This window comes from Pipistrellus kuhlii, unplaced genomic scaffold (assembly GCF_014108245.1).
Source record: "Pipistrellus kuhlii isolate mPipKuh1 unplaced genomic scaffold, mPipKuh1.p scaffold_m20_p_3, whole genome shotgun sequence".
NCBI lineage: Eukaryota > Metazoa > Chordata > Mammalia > Chiroptera > Vespertilionidae > Pipistrellus > Pipistrellus kuhlii.
Window position 1 is genome coordinate 90912567 of NW_023425529.1, and position 19705 is coordinate 90932271.

The following is a 19705-nucleotide window of genomic DNA, read 5'->3' on the forward strand; positions in this document are numbered from 1 at the left end:
CTTGATGGCACTATTTGCTATACAAGTTTTAAATTTTGACATAATCCAATTAATCATTTTTCCTTTTGTTCCTTAAGCTTTTTCTGTTATATCTCAGAAACCCAAGATAATGAAGATTACAGCCTATGTTTTCTTCTAAGAGTTTTTTGGTTTTTTTCTAAGAGATTTTTAGTTCTTACATTTAGATCAGTGACTCATTTTGTGGTATGAAGTAAAAGTCCAACTACATTCTACTGCAGGGTACTCCTTTTTCATTTTCTTTCTTTTGGGGGAAATCTGTAAAATTTTTCTTTTCCCCTTTGGACCTTAATTTATGTTGGAAATCAGAAATAAAGTTGATGTTAAAATATTTAAAACAATTACACCTGTTAATTTTGTCTACCTGAATCTATTAGTGTCTGAAATGTCTTCCTATGTGTTGATATGCTTAAATGAAATAGGATATAATGAACTGTATATTCCAACATCACTGATTAGTCTCATCAAAAATAATGCTGGAGCGCAGCTTGTGTTGCTCAGTGGTTGAGCATCAACCTATGAACCAGGAAGGTCACAATTTGATTCTCAGTTTGGGGCACATGCTCCATCCCCAGTAAGGGGTGTGCAGGTCGTAGTCAATCAATGATTCTCTCTTATCATTAATTAGAAGAGGCCTGGTGCATGAAATGCATGCATGGGTGTGTGTGTGTGTGTGTGTGTGTGTGTGTGTGTCCCTCAGCCCAGCCTGTACCCTCTCCAATCTGGAACATTCCTCTCTCAATCCAGGACTGCTGGCACCCAACTGCTCACCTGCCTGCTTACCTGATTGCCCTTAACTGCACTCACTTGCGGCCTGGTCACCTCTAACTGCCCTCCCCTGTCAGCCTGGTCGCCCCTAACTGCCCTCCCCTGTCAGTCTGGTCACTTCTAACTGCCCTCCCCTATCAGTCTGGTCACCCCTAACTGCCCTCCCCTACTGGCCCAGTCACCCCTAACTTCCTTCCCTTGCCAACCTGGTCACCCCTAACTGCCCTCTCCTGCTGGACTAAATGCCTCTAACTGCCCTCCTCTGCAAGCCTGGTCCCCCCCGCTCAACTGCCCAACCCTGCAGGCCTGGTCCCCCCCCCAACTATTCTCCCCTGCTGGCCATCTTGTGTGTTGAAGTGATAGTCAATTTTCATATTACCTCTTTATTATATAGGCTGTTTCTATCTCTCCCTATTCCTTCCTCTCTGAAATTAATAAAAATATATTTAAAAAATAATATGGATGATGATAATGGAAAAAACAACTCCCTAGAAAATAGTCTCAATTCTTGTCAAAGATTGAATTTACTTGCAACTATGTCAACTTTTTATCTATACCAACCATTTATAAAGCTAAAACTGAAAACAAAAACAAAGTGGCAATAATAATTACTCTTCTTCTATTAAGTTACAATTATATCTGAGACATTTTTATTATCTAAAAATGAAGTAATAAAGACTTTACCTCTTAAATCTAGAAAACAAAAAAACCTTCCCATATTCCTAGGCACAAGTGAGCACTATTATATCCTTACTCTATAGCTGTTTAGAGATATTACTATATAGAGATATTAACCAAATGCAAAAATACTATTAATTTTATACCTTTTTTTTAGATCGAGGTTTAGGTTGTTCCTCATATTCTTCTCCAAAAACAGGTGGTAATAAAAATTCATTTTCCATATCAAGTTCTTCAGCAGCTGACAAACAAATCACAACTTTTATTCCAAATGTAATAGCAGAGGTTTATATTATATAATACAGCCAACAAAGAAAGAACCAAAGGATGTAAACAGGCATCTGTATATGGGAACAACCTGTGTTGGGGTGAAGAATAAATGATCTTCTGTATCTAACATGGCCTATGAATTCTGATAAAACCTGTTCAGACTCTTAACAAATATGTACAATGAATATCAACATGAAATTTTCATGTAAATTGGTATCAAAAAAATTATTATAACCTGAAGTTCAATTGTAAGATCTAAATGATCTCATTACAAATCTATTTGAATCTATTAAATCTTTCCTAAAATAAAATACTTTACATTCAATTCAATGTGCTTATTTGTCATCAATAGATTAAGAAAATAGTGAAAATAGAACACATCTCTTTTATAACAAAAGACCTGAAAATACTTTTTCCCTTTGAAGGTCAACTTAATTTTCAAAAGGATCTTAAGAGAGTTACTATTGATATTTTATTTAAATTATTAAAAAATACACAAACACTTCTTTATCCTTTATCTTCAAAATGTTATATAATGAAAGTTTGAGAAAGTTTCTTTGTAAGGCTCTAAAAATCCCTACAAAGCAATCCTGAGTCATTTTAGAAGTTAGCTGTTGCCCTAGCTGGTGTAGCTTAGTGGATAGAGCGTAGGCCTGCAGACTGAAGGGTCCCATGTTCAATTCTGGTCAGGGGCACATGCCTGGGTTGTGGCTCAACCTCAGTAGGGGGCATGCAGGAAGCAGCCTATCCATGGTTCTCTCTCATCATTGATGTTTCTGTCTCTCTTTCCCTCTCCCTTTCTCTCTAAAATCAATAAAAATATATTAATTTTTTTAAAAAAAGTTAACTGTTGAATTTTATCTGGGTAAAAAAGACAACTATGAACAGTAAAGGCAATGACATGAACACTAAATGCCTAATGATCATAACCACAATTATGACTCTGTAACTAAATTCCATAACCATAGTTCACATAGTTCACATTAAAAGAATAAAATAGTACTATGAATACCTCTGGGAAAATCTACTTCGATATCCAAGTCTGGCTCATATGGTACATCAGGCATGCTGGACTGTGTCTCTAGGTCAGAATCCTTCAAGAGATCTGAACCAATTATGTCAGTCTCAATAATTACACCTGTAATCAATCCAAACTGTCATTAGAAATAAAAAAAGACCTCAACGACACCTATACCTGGCAAAAGAAAGTCAGTTAATTGTAAATGCAAAACAAGAATACTTATATTAATGTCACAAAAGGAAAAGGTATATATATAGCTATCTTGCAATTAACTATTAAACTTTATAACTACTAGATAACCTTGAGAACACAAAAACTTTTACTCCTGTAAGTTTTTGGCCCTCTTCAAAAGTTAATAGGCATGCTTTGCTAGTAAAACATCTCTGATATTGAGAGTATTTGTAAAATCAATTTTTTTGTCTAAAGTAAAATAATGAGGATGGATAACTGCAATTTTTCAACATTTTTCCTGAATTATGGCCTAGGTTTTTCATGTCATTCAATATATACTTATATACAACTGTCTTCTAATATTTTGATCAGTTGTTTCAAGCATTTTTTGTATTGCAGTCCTTAATAAGAAATGCATTTTATCTAGGTTCAGGATGGTAGTAGAAGACAGAAAGACAGACAAGCATTCATGCGCACCCACACAGGAAACAAAGGTTTCACAAAATACTACCCTTTCTATAAGGGAATTTATGCTGACATTTTGGGTGTTCATTAAAAAAATAAAAACTTGGACCCAAGCTGGATTGGCTCAGTGGATAGAGCATCAGCCTGCAGACCAAAGGGTCTGGATTCCATTCTGATCAAGGGCAAATGACCAGGTTTTAAGCTCAATCTCCAGTAGGGGGCGTGCATGAGGCAACTGATCAATGATTCTCATCATTGATGTTTCTATCTCTCCCTCTCTCCTTTCTTCTCTGAATTTAATAAAAATATATATTTTAAAACAATTTTTAAATTTAAAAAATCAAAAAACTGATTTCAATCCACAAAATTCATTGTTAACTCCCTAACAAAGTGCTTCAAAAATATTGTCACATTGTAAAATACATAGAATTTATAGTATTTCTATTGTACTCTAAAGGGATTTAACTCACGATTGAAACAGGGCTCTGTTGTCACCAGAGGACTAAATATTTCTTCAGGAAGAAATATTCTAAGAGGCAAAAACATCTACAACACACTCATCATGCTGTACGTTTAGAATCACTGCCCTAACAGAAGTTACAACATCCCCTGGTTTCGATCATGCAAATGACATTAGAATTATTGATAAAAAAAATTTGAGATAACTATTATAAAATAAGAATCTGGATTATTAAATTTACTACAAATTAGTTTTATATCTGAGCTAGTCTATGAAAACAAGAACAAATTTTAGTTGATCGTGCATTTCAAATCCTTTTACCATTTAAAAAAGGACCCTATAGCCAAAACCGGTTTGGCTCAATGGATAGAGCGTCAGCCTGCAGACTGAAAAGTCCCGGGTTCGATTCCGGTCAAGGGCATGTACCTTGGTTGCGGGCGCATCCCCAGTAGGGGGTGTGCATGAGGCAGCTGATCGATGATTCTCTCTCATTGATGTTTCTAACTCTCTATCCCTCTCCCTTCCTCTCTGTAAAAAATCAATAAAATATATATATATTTTTTAAAAAGACCCTACAAATTTCTTCTTGAAATTTCACTTTCCATAATAAAACACCTTGCAAGATACAACTTTGCTCTCTTAACATAAAATACATTTTTGTTACAATCTTCCCCAACTCCTACACCAAGGATTAAAATGCCCTGGAACATACTATAACAATTACAGCACTCAGTAAAATCCAACAACACACTCATCCACAAGGTGTAATACAGTGCAGCTCACTATTGATGTTAGCAGCGTTTGTTTTCCCCTCCTCTTCAGTCATCACATCCGTCATTGTGAGCAATTCGGTATCAAGAGGATCTGAAGAAACTTTGCTTTTTAGCTCCTCAGCTACTGCAGGGTTCTTCTCACTGCTGTCCACCCGGGCAGGCAGAAAAACAGGGACTGGCACCTAATTCACCAAAGTATTTACTGTTAGTTTTGCTCAACATTAAAAGGTATTTTTCTAACCCTGACTGGTGTGGCTCAGTTGGTTATGCACCATCCATGCACCAGAAGGTTACCAGTTCAATTCCCGGTCAGAGCACATGTGTGGGTTGCAATATCAATTCCCAGTAGGGTGTGTGCAGGAGGGAGCTAATCGATGTTTCTCTTTCACTTCAATGTTTGTCTGTCTTTGTCTGTCTGTCTGTCTGTCTGTCTCTCTCTCTCTCTCTCTAATCAATTTTTAAAAATTTTTTAAAGGTATTTTTCTAAAGTAAAAATTATCCTGACACATGGTCTAGTTTATCATTCTATCCTATATAATAAAAGAGTAATATGCAAATTAACCATCACTCTCCTAAACCCATAAGCCACACCCACAAGTCATGCCTACTGGCCAATCAGGGTGAGTATGCAAATTAACCCAGCCAAGATGGCTGTGACCACAGAGAAAGCAGGAGGGGGGCTTGGGTTTCCCAGGTGATAGAGAAGCCAAGCTTTCCACACACCCTGGCCAGCCCATCCACCTTAAGGCTACAAAGTTTCAATTACAGAAGGTAAATAAATTCCCTGCCACCACAGAGCAAGCAGAAGGCTTGGCTCCGCTCCAGGCTACAAAGATTTAATTATAGAAGATAAATAAATCCCAGAATCCAAGGCCTCTGCTTGGGGGGGGGGGGGGGGGGGGCGCGGCGTGACCGGCCTGAAAACCACCACAGGCCCCTCACCCAGGCCGCCCCACACCCTAAGGGAACCCCCACCCTGATCCAGGACACTCTTCAGGGCAAACCAGCCAGCCCCTACCCATGCACCAGGCCTTTATCCTATCTAATAAAAGAGTAATATGCAGATCGACCATCACTCCGACACACAAGATGACTGCCCCAATGTAGTCAAAGATCCTGCCCCTATGTGGACACAACATGACTACCACAAGATAGCCAGCAGGGGAAGGCAGTTGGGAGGCACCAGATCTGCAAGGGAAAGCAGTTGGAAGTGATCAACCTTGCAGGGGAAGGCAGTTAGGGGTGACCATGCCAGCAGAGGAAGGATGTTGGGGGCAAACAGGCTGGCAGGGGAATTAGTCTATAATAATAATAAAAGCATAATATGCTAATTAGACCAGGTATCCTTCCGGGTGACCATCCGGACAAAGCTGAGGCTACAAGGGAAGCCCGGGTCCCGGGTGCCAGAGGGAAGCAAGTGCCTGCAGCCAGAGGAAGGAAGCCCTACTCTTGCACAAATTTTGTGCATAGGGCCTCTACTATTGGATAAAAACCTTGCAAAGAACACCTATTAAAAGTAAGATGTTGCCCAAGCAGGTTTGACTCAGTAGATAGAGCATTGGCACGAAGGCTGAAGGGTCCCAGGTTCAATTCCAGTCAAGGGCATGTACCTCAGTTGCAGACTTGATCCCTGGCCCAAGTTGGGGTGTCTGCAGGAGGCAACCAATCGATGTGTCTCTCTCTCACATTGATACTTCTCTCTCCCCACTTCCTTTCCACTCTAATCAATGGAAAAATATCCTCAGGTGATGATTAAAACAAGAACAACAAAAGTATTATCAAGTATTATTGACTAAGATGTCACCTGTGACAAAGAAAGCCCAGAACACAAGCAACTGTCTTTTGAAAAAAGAAAAATAACTTTTGAGTTATCATCAACATATCATTTCATGCAAGGATTATCAATCAGAGTTGGCAAGAATCTATGGCCTGCTTATCTGCCAAGTTCTGCATTAAAATTTGAAGATATAATATATAGATGAATAGGCAGTAATTTTTGTACTCAAAGAATTCAGAGTACTGTTAAAAAGGCAAATATGAACCAGCAACAGTGATGAAGTATGACTAATATTACAACATTAATATATATAAAAGTACTATAGGAATATAGAAGCTAGAACCAGTACTCTGCTTGGGGAATAACAATGATTATAAGAAAAATATCTAAAATTTAATAAGCACCCGGCATTGAGTAATGCAGATATGCTGACAGAGAAATGGAGGTACCCTACTTCTCCCACCATATAAATGTGTTTACTAGAGGCCCAGGGCACGAGATTCATGCACTAGGGCGTAGGGGTGGGGTTCCCTCAGCCCAGCCTGCACCCTCTTCAATCTGGGATCCTTCTCACAATCTGGAACTGCTTGGCTCCCAACCACTCATCTGATTGCACCTGCCTGATTGCCCCTAACTGCGTCTGCCTACCAGCCTGATCACCTCCTAACCACTCCTCTGCTAACCTGATCAATGCCTAACTTCTCCCCTGCCGGCCAGAATGCCCTCAACTGCCCTCCTCTGCAGGTCTGGTCCCCCGCAACAGCCTGCCCTGCAGGCCCAGTCCCCCCTGCAACTGCCCTCTTCTGCTAGCCTGGTCACCCCTAACTGCCTTCCCTGCAGGCCTGGTCACCCCAACTGCCCTCCTCTGCCAGCCATTTTGAGAGGACATTTTGTGATCACATAGGGGTGGGCATCTTGTGCAAGGGTATGACAATCAATTTGCATATTACCTCCTTATTATATAGGCTATTTTATGATATGTAAAATATTCAATACAATAAAAGCCTTATATGCAAATTGTCCCCTCAACCAGTTCACCCATGTGCTTTGATGTGCGCTGACCACCAGAGGGCAGTGCAGAACATGGAGGGCATCAGCAACAAAAAGCTGGCAACGGGTGGCAGTGGAGGCACTGCCGGTCCCAATGGGCTTCCAGGTAAGCTGGGTCATAGCCACCAGGACTGCAGGGGCTGGACAGGCTCCCCATGGGTTCTCACAGGAGCCAGTCTGAGAGGCCGGCTGGGAGAGAGAGAGCTGCCCGGCTGGCCTCCGGGCAGCATTGTTGGGCGGCCCAGAGGCCCATGTTGCACCCGGGCCAACAGCATTCGGCCACACTCACTGCATCTCCACATGGGGACTCAGGCGGAAGGGGGCAGGCAGGGGCCTGGGGGCCCAGGTGCTGCCTAGGGCCCAGAGGTCAGCTGTAAACTGCCCTTCCATGCCAGATGCTCGCACTTCAATCGCTGGCCAGGCCTAGGGACCATATCCTTGCCCAAATGTGGTGCACCAGGCCTCTAGTATGACATATAAGCACAGAGTAATCACCTAGAAAAATCTCCACCAGTGTTCATGTTTGCAGTACTGATTAATAATGTATTATTAACTGATACATTATATTTAAAAACTACTAGCAATTTAAGAGCTGGAAAACTACCAGCAATTTTAGAGCTGGAATAACATTACAGATAATTTATTTCTACATCTTAATTTTAATGAAACCAATCTGTTCCCCAGGAGGCTATAATAGACAAGCCCTGACTTAAGAGTACTAAGTACTGCAAATGATTTATAACAAAGTATAATGATATTTGATATACAACTCTAACCCATGTTTCAGTTCTAAGCCTAAAGCAGCATCACAAATATTTTTATTTAATATGAACCAATATAAAATACAATGGAAATAAAGCAAGCATAGGCATCTGCTGAACTTCACTCTCCAAGATTCTACACAGCAGCATAACCAACACAGATTCAAGCACACACCTATACCTAACTTAGAAGAAAGGCCGGTTCAATCCCATTTGTTAGCTTCACCGAAACAGTAACTGCAACAACACTGTTCTCCCATCCATGCCTCATAAATCTCACAATGGAAAATAAGTTGAAATCCAACTTACAGGAACGGGAACTGTAGTGGGGACAGGAATATTCTGGCTGTACATGTGCATAGGCACTGGAATATATACAGGCACAGGGATAGGCACTGGGACATACTCTGTCTTCCAATTGTCATCTGCAAATGCAATATGCAATGAGGAAGCTCGTTAACTAGCACTGATACAGTGTTCAGTGTTAAAATAATGCAGTAACAAAGAAAAACAAGTGTCTCAGTCCCCATTTAAAATAAATTCCCATTTTTCACAAAATTAGCTGGAAAAAAAAATGAATGAAGTAGCTGTTCTCTTATAGGGAGTACAAATAGAATTAAGAACTTTATTTTAATATAAAGAAAACAACCTTTAAAAAAAACAATATAAAGTTCCTGACACCTTACAAATTCCTCTCACCTCCCCCACAAAAAGATTTATTTAATCTAAAAATCATTATATACCTAACATTTAAATTTTATGAAAATATATATTTGAATTATTTCATCTCATTCTGAGAAGAAAACAGCATTGCTGTTATTACAGATCACACTTAGAGATGATGGTCAGAGAGAGTACTATAACTTTAGTAAGTCTTAGCCAAAAAATTTTCCCATGACATTATTTCACTGTTAACATTAATTTGTATCCTAGGCCTTTATCAGAGATTAATTTTCATAAATGATTTTAAATAATGTTATATTCTCAAGGTAATATCTAAAATTAAACAGGCAAAATCAACAGAAAATGATAAAGTAAATTTATTCATAGCCTACTATTTGAGAAAACCTGGAATTTCATTAAGAGAGGTATAAATACAGGTAAGTTTGTAAGTCAAATCCCCCTGACCCCCCAAAGCTACCTGTCTGACAAGATTTGGTCTGCATGTGAGGTTTACAGTAAGTAGCTTTTGTCATCGTTAAAGGTTTGCAAAGAACTGCTTTATTCTTCATCTCTTTGTTGGGTGTTGGAGAAGGGGGTGGTGCTGAACCCTACAGAGAGGCAAAAAGAAACATTTTATTACTTCTTGCTGGGAAAAGATACTGGGTTTTAGTGCCCGTGAAGGGAACACAGTAAGAGTATAACCAAATTACGCTATTAATATTATGTTTATCACAGCCTTAATCCGGTAGAATCAGTTAGGATAGAAAGAATCTATCCTGGCCACTGGCAAAGCAGCAGTAATTGGTCATTCTACAGATCTGTGTTACCTTCGAAGAATATCATCAGCATGTCTTTTAAAAACATAACACAAGCCCTAGCCGATTTGGCTCAGTGGATAGTGTTGGCCTGCAGACTGAAGGGTCCGAAGTTCAATTGTAGTCAAGGGCATCTGCCTGGGTTGTGGGTTCAATCCCCAGTAGGGGGCGTGCAGAAGGCAGCCAATCAATGATTCTCTCTCTGAAATCAATAAAAAATATATTCAAAAAAAAAAAAAAAAAAACATAGCACACCTCATTTTTAGATGCAAAACCAAAGTTATGAGTCAGGATTTTTAAAATACCTTGGCTTTTTTTTATTTGAGAAAGGAAAAAAGTTCCTGCAGTTAGTATATCTATGTGATAATCTAGCTCCCTCTGTTGGATAAACAGCTTATACATTATACAAAGTTTGAAAGGATAAAAAAAAAAATGATTTAAAAAATTACCAGACTTTAAATCATAGGTTTCCCATGTCACAACAAATGTAATTGTTTTTTAAAATATATTTTATTGATTTTTACAGAGAGGAAGGGAGAGGAACAGAGTTAGAAATATCAATGAGAGAGAATCATTGATCAGCTGCATCTTGCACACTCCCTACTGGGGATGTGCCTGCAGCCAAGGTACATGCCCTTGTCCAGAATCGAACCTGAAACCCTTCACTCCACAGGCCAACACTCTATCCACTGAGCAAAACAAGTTAGGGCACAAATGTAATTTTAGGAACTTATAGTCTCTCAAATGTTTTCACTATGTTCACTGTAGCATTATTTACAACTGAGAAAAAAAACCCACAAAATTGAAAACAAGCTGAAGCTCTGTGCAAAAGGAACTAAAGATAAGGTGCTCTCCGTATCACCCAATGACAGGGGAAAAACATACAGAATATTAACACACTCGGTTCACTTGTAGTTCTGTTTTACACAGTCACGATGAACACTAAAACTTTGCTCTAAAAGGAAATAGAGGTTTAGGTTCCTGCCAATCTGTGGTCATATTTTTAAGAGATCAACACATAATCTTGTTTCTGTTGAAACACTTTAATACATATTTCTTATACATAGTGATATGCAGCATTTCTTTTCATCAGTATGATTATAGCATCTATATATAAATAAAACCCTAATATGCAAATAGACCAGACTGCAGAACAACGAAACAACCAGTCGCTATGATGTACGCTGACCACCAAGGGGCACATGTGGACCATGGTGGGCGTCAGCAGCAGGCAGCAGAGCGTGGAATGTGGCAGGCACTGGCCTGGCAGTATGGTAAAGGTGAGCGGAGGGCGCCAGACCAAGGTGAGGTGCCTGTCGCTGTCATCGGGGTGGGCCTCTGGTTGTTACTAAAAATTCTTTGCTCCCACACACAGCAGTCTCACACGGCGCTGGCACCTGCTGCCGGCACTGGTCCCGCTCACACCCGCTGCCGGCACCCAGCTCCAGCCCCAATTGCTCAGCGCCATCAGCAGGTTTGAGTGGCAACTGCCAACTCCAGTGGCCTCTCAGGGCTTCTCCACCTCCCCCTGCTACTGAGTGGCAATCAGGGCCAACAGCTGCCTCTCCCACCCACTGCCAACACCAGCCCCACTCAAACCTGCACAGGAGGCACTGCTCACACCCGCTGCTAGCACCTGGTGCTGGTCCCAATCACTCAGCACAATAAGCGGGTGCGAGCAGCAGCTGCCAACCCCAACCGCCTGAGGGTGTCGCCACCTCGACCTGCTACTGAAGGGTGATCAGGGCAGCAGACACTGCCGCACCTGCTGACAGTGCCAGACCCACTTGCACTGACTGCTGGCACTGGCCCCAATAGCTCTTCCGTCAGCAGGTGCAAGGGTGGCCGGCGCAATCAGCATGTGGAAGCGATGGTGGTATGAGTAGGGTTGCCAGCAGATAGGAGACCAGGGGCCAGGTGGAGGTGCAGAGGATGGGCTGAGACCTACCCCTGTGCCCACAGTAGCCTCGCAGCCCAGTTTCTTTCACGGTGCACAAATTCATGCATTGGGCCCCTAATTGCTGTTTAATTGCTACAGTGGTCATCAACTCTCAACAAACATGTATACATATAGTACACACATACTGGACAGTAGTACTTGTACTCATTAATGTGAGTACATATGTACACAGTGATGTAAATCAGGTTTGATGTAAATCAGATTCAGCTTTTAACTTTTTATAAGAACACTAGGGATCCAGTGCACGGAATTTATGCATGGGGGGTGGGGGAGAACCTCAGCCTAGCCTGCACCCTCTCCAATCAGGGACCCCTTGTGAGATGTCCAACTGCCGGTTTAGACCCTGTGGGATCAGGCCTAAACCAGCAGTCAGACATCCCTCTTGCAATCTGGGACTGCTTGCTTCAACTGCTCACCGGCCTGCCTGCCTGCCTGATCACCCCTAACTGCCAGACCCTGCCACCTGTAACTGTCTCTGCCTCAGACCCCACCATGGTGGCTTTGTCTGGAAAGAAGTCAGGTGTCTGGAAGATGGCCAGTCGACCAAGTCTAATTAGCATATTACCCTTTTAGTAGTATAGATTATATAAGATAGGACTGCTTAAATGGTGGGGTGAGGGAGCCTTTTTCAGCAGAAGGAGATGCTCTTGGCAGACAAAAACAAATAATCCCTATATCTGGACTGACACCAGCCATATGCACTATACCAGTGTTTCCCAACCTTCTCTCATGATGAGAATCACCTGGTGGAGTTGTTAAAACACAGATTCCTGAATCCCAACTAAGAAGTGCTAAACTAGAATTTTTGGGAACATATAGGTAAAATTGCATACCTAACTTAGTGCTCTGTATATAAAATCTGTCTTAGAGCCGGGAGAGAGAGAGGCAACAGCTGATTAACAGCTGCCATGGAGGCTGGGGACCAGACCCTGCCTCTCTCTCAGCAGGCCTCTCTCTGGACCTGATCAGCAGCCCCCATGGTAGTCATTGCTGGATCACTGCGCTGACACTGGCTGTAGTCAGTGCTGGGTCACCACAGCAACCCAGCACTGACTTCTGGTGTTCGGTCAAGCCTTGGTCATTACAGACCCTGGCTCTTTATATATATAAAGATTAGCACCTTATTGTTGGCAGAGCTGCAGGATGTATACCAGGCAATGCACTGTGGGGTGAGAGCTCTTGACCTTGGTACGCCCCACAGACAACAAAAGAGAAGTGATGGAGTTTATTCTGCAGACAAGGAAGACATCAATGAAGGTGGCAGGGTGACATCTACCTCAGAAGCTGGGCTCTGGCAACTTGCCATGTCAGCCATTTTCTCTCCAAAAACAGCTTCACATTTTAACTAAATCTTGTCTGGACCTCACATCTTTTCAGTGTCTTAATGTAAGGTGAAAATACAGTGGTGCTTCAATTGAAGGCTTTGCTCAGGCATAGGGTCAAATGCTTCTGTGTCATTAGCAACTTTTCCCAAGGCAAAATTCCATTCTAATATTTTGGCTGCTGTTGGGAGTCTTAAGCTGACTTTCATCATTTAATCTGATGCCTTGTTTTGCCATCTTGTCCAGGTCTTCATTAGTAGGCTCTACTGCTTTCTCTGTCAAAACTTACTCCACATCTTCTTTCTGGGTGTATCATATTGTTGACTCAGGAACCCTCAACTCACAGCTAACTGACTGAAGCTTAAATAGCAACATAGGAATCTCCTCTAAAAGGCACATCACAGCATTTTGGTACCTAGGCCCAATAGTCAGCACTTCAGTGCTATGATCAGAGGAACTTTTGAACAGCCAAATCACCAACAAAAAGCACAAAAATATGAAAAACATGCACTAATCATAGACTGAAAAGGACACTGGTATACTATAGAATGAGAAAGACAAGAAGGTAGAGCCTCGCCTTGTTCAACCTGGCGAAGGATGCATTAACACAAGTCACATTATTCATCACTCTGCACATGTCTGCAAGTGACCTGGAAAGTGCCATGGGGCCCTAGCTGGTTTGGCTTAGTGTATAGAGCATGAGCCTGCAAACTGAAAGCTGCCAGGTTCCAGTTAAGGACACGTGCCCTGGTTAGAGGCTAATCCCTAGTAGGGGGTGTGTAGCAGAAAGCCAATCGATGATTCTCTCTCATTATTGATGTTTCCATCTTGCTCTCCCTCTCCCTATCTCTCTCAAATATTTTTTAAAAATATTTTTAAGCCGAAACCGGTTTGGCTCAGTGGATAGAGCGTCGGCCTGCGGACTGAAAGGTCCCAGGTTTAATTCCGGACAAGGGCATGAACCTTGGTTGCAGGCACATCCCCAGTAAGGGGTGTGCAAGAGGCAGCTGATCAATGATTCTCTCTCATCGATGTTTCTAACTCTCTATCCCTCTCTCTTCCTCTCTGTAAAAAAATCAATAAAAATATTTAAAAAATATATATATATTAAAAACACACACACACACACACACAAAAACCCCACTTACATAGCCTATCTAATAAAGAGGGAATATGCTAATTGACTGCCATGCCCTCAAAGATGGCAGTACCCAGTCACCTCAGCCCCACCAAAGGCAGCAGGAGTGCAGCATGGCTGAGCCTGTGCCCAGGTGGGTCCAACTGTGCCATGCACCTGCCTTCAGAGTCCTCCAGTTCCTTCAGCCCCCAGCCACCCAGGACTGGCCCGAGGCACAGGCAATTCTCAGATGGCGGCTGCCCAGCCCCCTAGGGTGAGCCTGAGTTGCAGGCACGCCTTGGATGGCAGCTGCCAAGGCACCCAGGACCGCTGGAGGGTCAGGTAACCAGGCCGACAGTGTCAACAGCAGCAGATGGGGCCTTGCCTTCCCTGATCATCAGGATGCCTCCTGCCCCTGAGGGCTCCCAGACTGTGAGAGAGGGCAGGCTGGGCTGAGGGACCCTCACCTCCAGTGCATAAATTTTCATGTGCCAGCCCTCGAGTTTAAAATAAGGTTGGGAAGTAGCCTCATAGCTACATAAAGATAACAAAACAGGGAATGATCACCTTTATGTTCCTCAGCATAAATCAAAGTTCCTGATATTAAAATCAGCTAATTCAGTCCTGGCCAAGGGGCTCAGTTGGTTGGAAGGTCGTCCCATAAACCAAAAGATTGTGGGTTTGATTCTGGTCAGGGCACATACCTAGATTTTGGGTTCAATTCCCAGTCAGAGTGGGTATGGGAGGCAACTGATAGATATTTCTCACATCTTTTCTCTCTCAAAATCAATAAAAACTCACAAGGCCTAGCTCCAACATAGATCTTCACATAGATCTTCCTATTTCAGAAACAGATGCACAAAGCCATTAATGAGCTGTCCCAGCCCTTCCTTTCACCATTATTTCCCAGGATTCCACCACAGGTTCCCCTTAAGTTTTTACCTACAAAATCTGTTTTGCCAAATATGCATGCCCTTTGCATATTATCATTCCTTTTCATCCAGTCTATCTTCTCAACTGTTTAGAAGCTTTCTTACAGCCACCAGGAACAGACACAGGCAATCATTTCAACCATTTTTGCTACTGTCTTCAAGATGCATCTATTATGAGTGCTTCACAAGATGGGGAGGGATCATAATTATTAACCTTTATATGCCTTAGCATGTATGAAAGTACCTGTTTTAGTATCAGGTAATCCATTTGAATACTTCAACTGTCCCAACTGAGGAAAGTAAAGAATCTTTTATTATTACAATAAGATTAAATTGAACTGATTATTTTTTTATATCCCCACATTAAAATTATCAATATGCCAAAACCAGTTTGGCTCAGTGGATTGAGTGTTGGCCTGAGGACTGAAAGGTCCCAGGTTAGACTCAAGGGCATGTACACTGGTTGTGGGCACATCCCCAGTAGGGGGGGTGCAAGAGGCAGCTGCTCAATGTTTCTAGCTCTCTATCCCTCTCTCTTACTCTCTGTAAAAAATCAATAAAATATATAAAAATAAAAATAAATTATCAATAGTTATCATTTTACTTAAACAATACTTACCATCATTTTGGATCGGGACATCTGACAACCCTGATCTGAAAAATAAAATATAAACAAATTTTAAATGAGACAAATATCACTTTCTTCAGAATTTCCTACATCTATTTTTGTCATTAAATTTTAATGTTTTAAAATAATTACTAAATAAATATTTTAAGCTATTTTCAGTAATGAATATATTTGAGAGCTGAAATACAGAGCTAAATAAGTGGAGTTAACTCTTTTCCCATTTTGTCCCTGCAGAAAACCACACACAACTTTGGAGGTAACAGTCCCTTCGAGATTTAACTCTTAAGTAATGCACAGCTCCTAAAGGGCTTTTGTTGCTCCTCCCATACAATTTTCTAAAAATGGGTTTCATTTAAAATTTGACACATAATAGGTGGATGAATCTTATAGAATTTTTTGTTATAATTCTGTTTAGCTTCTCTGCAATTTCAACTAGACTATATTTCTTCAACAAACATTAAAGATTTTAAAGAGAATTAAATAAAAAGAAACACATCAGCACTAACTGGTTTGGCTCAGTGGATAGAGCACTGGCCTGCGGACTCAAGGGTCCCAGGTTCGATTCCGGTCAAGGACATGTCCCTTGGTTGCAGGAACATCCCCAGTAGGGAGTGAGCAAGAGGCACCTGACTGATGTTTCTCTCATCAATGTTTCTAACTCTCTTTCCCTCTCCCTTCTTCTCTGTAAAAAAAAATAAAATATATTTTAAAAAAAGAAAGAAAGAAACACATCATATAGGATACTTCCACACAAGGAAACTATGGAAGTTTCTATCAAAATATCTCCAAAATCAACTAATCGTTTATAATTATGTACTTTGAATTGAGATCTGTAAAACTAAAGATTACTGTACAGATTTTTCAAGTTGCACAGGACTCTAAGTTATGACATACCGTAATGCAAGTTTTCAGGTCCTTTCTGAGTCGTCATGTTAGGCTCATTCTGCTGGCAGTAGAAACGCAGTAAGCAATGCTGGTCACAGAAATGCTTCATTTCCCCACGCCACTGCACACGCTCGTTAAGAGTTCCTTGGGATTTACAACAGTCACACCTTGCAGCCTTAATAAAAAAAGAAAGATACCAAAAATTTGAAATACAAGGTTTAAAAAGTCATGTATGTCTTTTAAAAGATTTCTAAAAGTTTATTAGTAATCATTGTAATATAAGTCATAAATATCCACAATAAAAGTGAAAAAAGTACTAGCCATTTTCCTCATTGTTAAAATCCTTTTCTACACTTACCAGAAGTCAAAGAACAGAATTACAAAGATATGATAACCAAAAGGAGTAAAAAATAGTAAGCCAAATTAACACAATACATGGTAATATTTTAAAATAATTTTGAGGGACATAAATATACTGGCAGAAGTCTCCTACAATCATAATACATTGAAATCTCTGATAAGTGAACAGATAATAAATCAATTTTAAAAAGTTGCACAAGAGCAGATAAATTTTGAAGCTCTTTTGATGAGAAAATCATGGATGTTGCCCTGAAGTATTTTTGTTTCTCAAGAGTTTAATATAATAAATTTGAAGAGCATTAATAAATACACTGATTTTATTTTAATAAGAACTTTAAGTTCATGTTTTAAAACACTCAATGTTTAAATAATTAAAAAACAATTATGTTTTAAGACAACTAAAATGACTTACATCTAGGAAATCACCCCTAAATGGTCTATAATTTCATATACAAAATAAAACCAATTAAAATTCATCAACTTTATGATAATAAATAAACAAGGATTTTTATATTTTTAGTAATCCCATTTTACCAAGCATTTCCCCATTTTATACATCTTTATTTTTGTATTACATATGTCCCTTCGCCCCCCCCCCCCCGCCCCTCCCCACTGACTCCTACTATACCCTCCCTCTTTTCCCCCTCACCCAGGCCTTCACCAACCTATTGACTGTGTCCATGGGTTACACATACATCCCATCCATCCACTCTCCGGACCTTCTCCTAAGATTTCAGTCTATTCTATGCTTCTATGTCTCTGGATCAATTTTGTTCCTGAGATTCCACATGAGTGAAATTGTGTGATAATTGGCTTTCTCTGATTATTTTATTTAACATAATAAGCTATAACATCTCACTTAAGATAATACTCTCCAGGTCCCTCTGTTACAGGATTCCAAGGCAGGAGGATTAGGGAAACTGATACTCTCATCCTGAGTCTTTTGTTCTGAGGTGGATCTCTTGTAGACAGCATATATATGGGTAATGTTTTCTTATCCATCCAGTTATAGTTATCCTGTTTCTTGCTTGGAACATTAACATGTAAAGTTATTGATATGTACTAATTTATTACCATTTTAATTCTATTTGCCTAAGTTGCTAGCTCTCTGTATTTCTTCTTCTCATTATAGCAGTTCCTTTAGCATTTCTTACAGTGCTGGTTTTATTGTGATAAACTCATTTAGCCTTTTTTGTTGTTGTTGTCTGGGAAGATCTTTTTTTTCACCATCTATTTTGAATCTAGCCTTGCTAGGTATAATGATTTTGGTTTTCATTATCTTGGAAACTTCAGTTCTTTCTCTTTTGGCCTGCAGAATTCCTGATGAGAAACCAGCTGAAAGCCTTCTGGGAGTACCATTATAGGTAACAATTTGCTTTGCTCTTGCTGCCTTTAAGATTCTTTCATTTTTGCCATTCTAATTATGTCTGGATATGGGCCTATTTGGGTTCCTCTTTCTTCGGGTTCTCTATGGCCCCCTTGAATTTGTGTGACTCTATCCTTCATCAGGTTACGGAAGTTTTCTGTCATTATTTCTTCAAACACGTTCTCTATCCCTTGCTCACTTTCTTCTCCTTGAAGCACACCTATTATGCAAATATTGTTACATTTCATATGGTCCCACAGCTTCCTTAAGCTGTCCTATTTTCTAGCTGTTGTCTTTTGTTTGTGTTTGGTTCTCTGAGTTTTCTTTTTCTATCCTATCATCCACTTTACTAGCCCAATCCTCGGATTTCCCTAATCTGCTGTGTATTCCTTACACTGTGTTCTTTAATAGTATTATATCATTCTTCAGTTACTATATCTTTTCTCAAGCTGTTGAGCATATTTGCCATCATTATTTTAAACTCTATATCTTATTTCTTATCTCTATTTCATTTAGCTCTTCTTCTGGATAATTATCTTTTTCTTTCATTTCGGGCTTTTTTTTTTTTTTTTTTTTTTTTGTCTCCATATTTGGCTGCCTGTTTGGGTTTGTGACTATGTACTGGGTAGATCTGCTATGCCTCCCAATTTCTAGTGCAGGACAGTGGCAAACACTATTTCTAACTAATTAGATCAGGCAAAGACTCAAAGACTCCAGATATCAGCCTCTGCCTGCAATCTGATTGGATTCAATCTTGAGTAGCCTCATCTGCAGGTGGAATGAGAGGTTTATCAACAATGTGGGGAAAGCCGAAACCGATTTGGCTCAATGGATAGAGCGTCGTCTTGGGGACTGAAAGGTCCCAGGTTCAATTCCGGTCAAGGGCATGTACCTTGGTTGCGGGCATATCCCCAGTAGGGGTTGTGCAAGAGGCAGCTGATTGATGACTCTCTCTCATCGATGTTTCTAACTCTCTATCTCCCTCCCTTCCTCTCTGTAAAAAATCAATAAAATATATTTAAAAAAGAAAACAATGTGGGGAAAATGCTTCTGCCTGGAGGCCATTATCAGTCTCTTAATGGAACTCAGAAACTCCATAGGGTGGGGCAACTGTATTACCTCCAGGCAAAAATTGCCTAGGTAGGAAAGGTCTGCCTGAGAAAGATGTCCTCCACAGCTTGAGGGAATGACCCAGCATTGGAAACAGGGGTGTCTGCCCTTTGAGTCCCAACCCTAGCTTCTGCCCACACATCTCCAGTCCACTCCACCATCTCTATGCCAGAGCCCAAGGAGAGTGACTGCACATGAAATTTTGGGTGTGTGCAATTTAAGAGGATGCCTGCATTTCCAGCCATCTGTCCCTTTCAGGCCTGGTCCTCCTAACTGCCTTCCCCTGTTGGCCTGAATGCCCACAACTGCTTCTCCCTGCCAACAATCTTATGGTG

The 19705-nt window shown here is 40.7% G+C and overlaps 1 protein-coding gene across 12 annotated transcripts in view; it reads right to left on the bottom strand.

The window, feature by feature from the left end:
* ZMYM2 (zinc finger MYM-type containing 2) overlaps positions 1 to 19705 on the bottom strand; it is a 146822-nt gene that overhangs the window by 17770 nt on the left and 109347 nt on the right. For 10 of the 12 annotated variants that reach the window (XR_004990967.2, XM_036455401.2, XM_036455400.2 and 7 more), the window contains 8 exons: positions 16544 to 16709; positions 15641 to 15675; positions 12776 to 12880; positions 9354 to 9483; positions 8522 to 8637; positions 4635 to 4806; positions 2747 to 2872; positions 1611 to 1705 (listed from right to left, as the gene is read on the bottom strand). Coding sequence is in view for 11 of the 12 variants with exons in the window: in XM_036455401.2 (XP_036311294.1) it covers positions 1611 to 1705; positions 2747 to 2872; positions 4635 to 4806; positions 8522 to 8637; positions 9354 to 9483; positions 12776 to 12880; positions 15641 to 15675; positions 16544 to 16709 (945 nt within the window). In the remaining variant the exon portion in view is untranslated. The remainder of the gene's footprint in view (positions 1 to 1610; positions 1706 to 2746; positions 2873 to 4634; positions 4807 to 8521; positions 8638 to 9353; positions 9484 to 12775; positions 12881 to 15640; positions 15676 to 16543; positions 16710 to 19705) is intronic. The other 2 variants (XM_036455398.1, XM_036455404.2) reach the window with 1 other exon arrangement.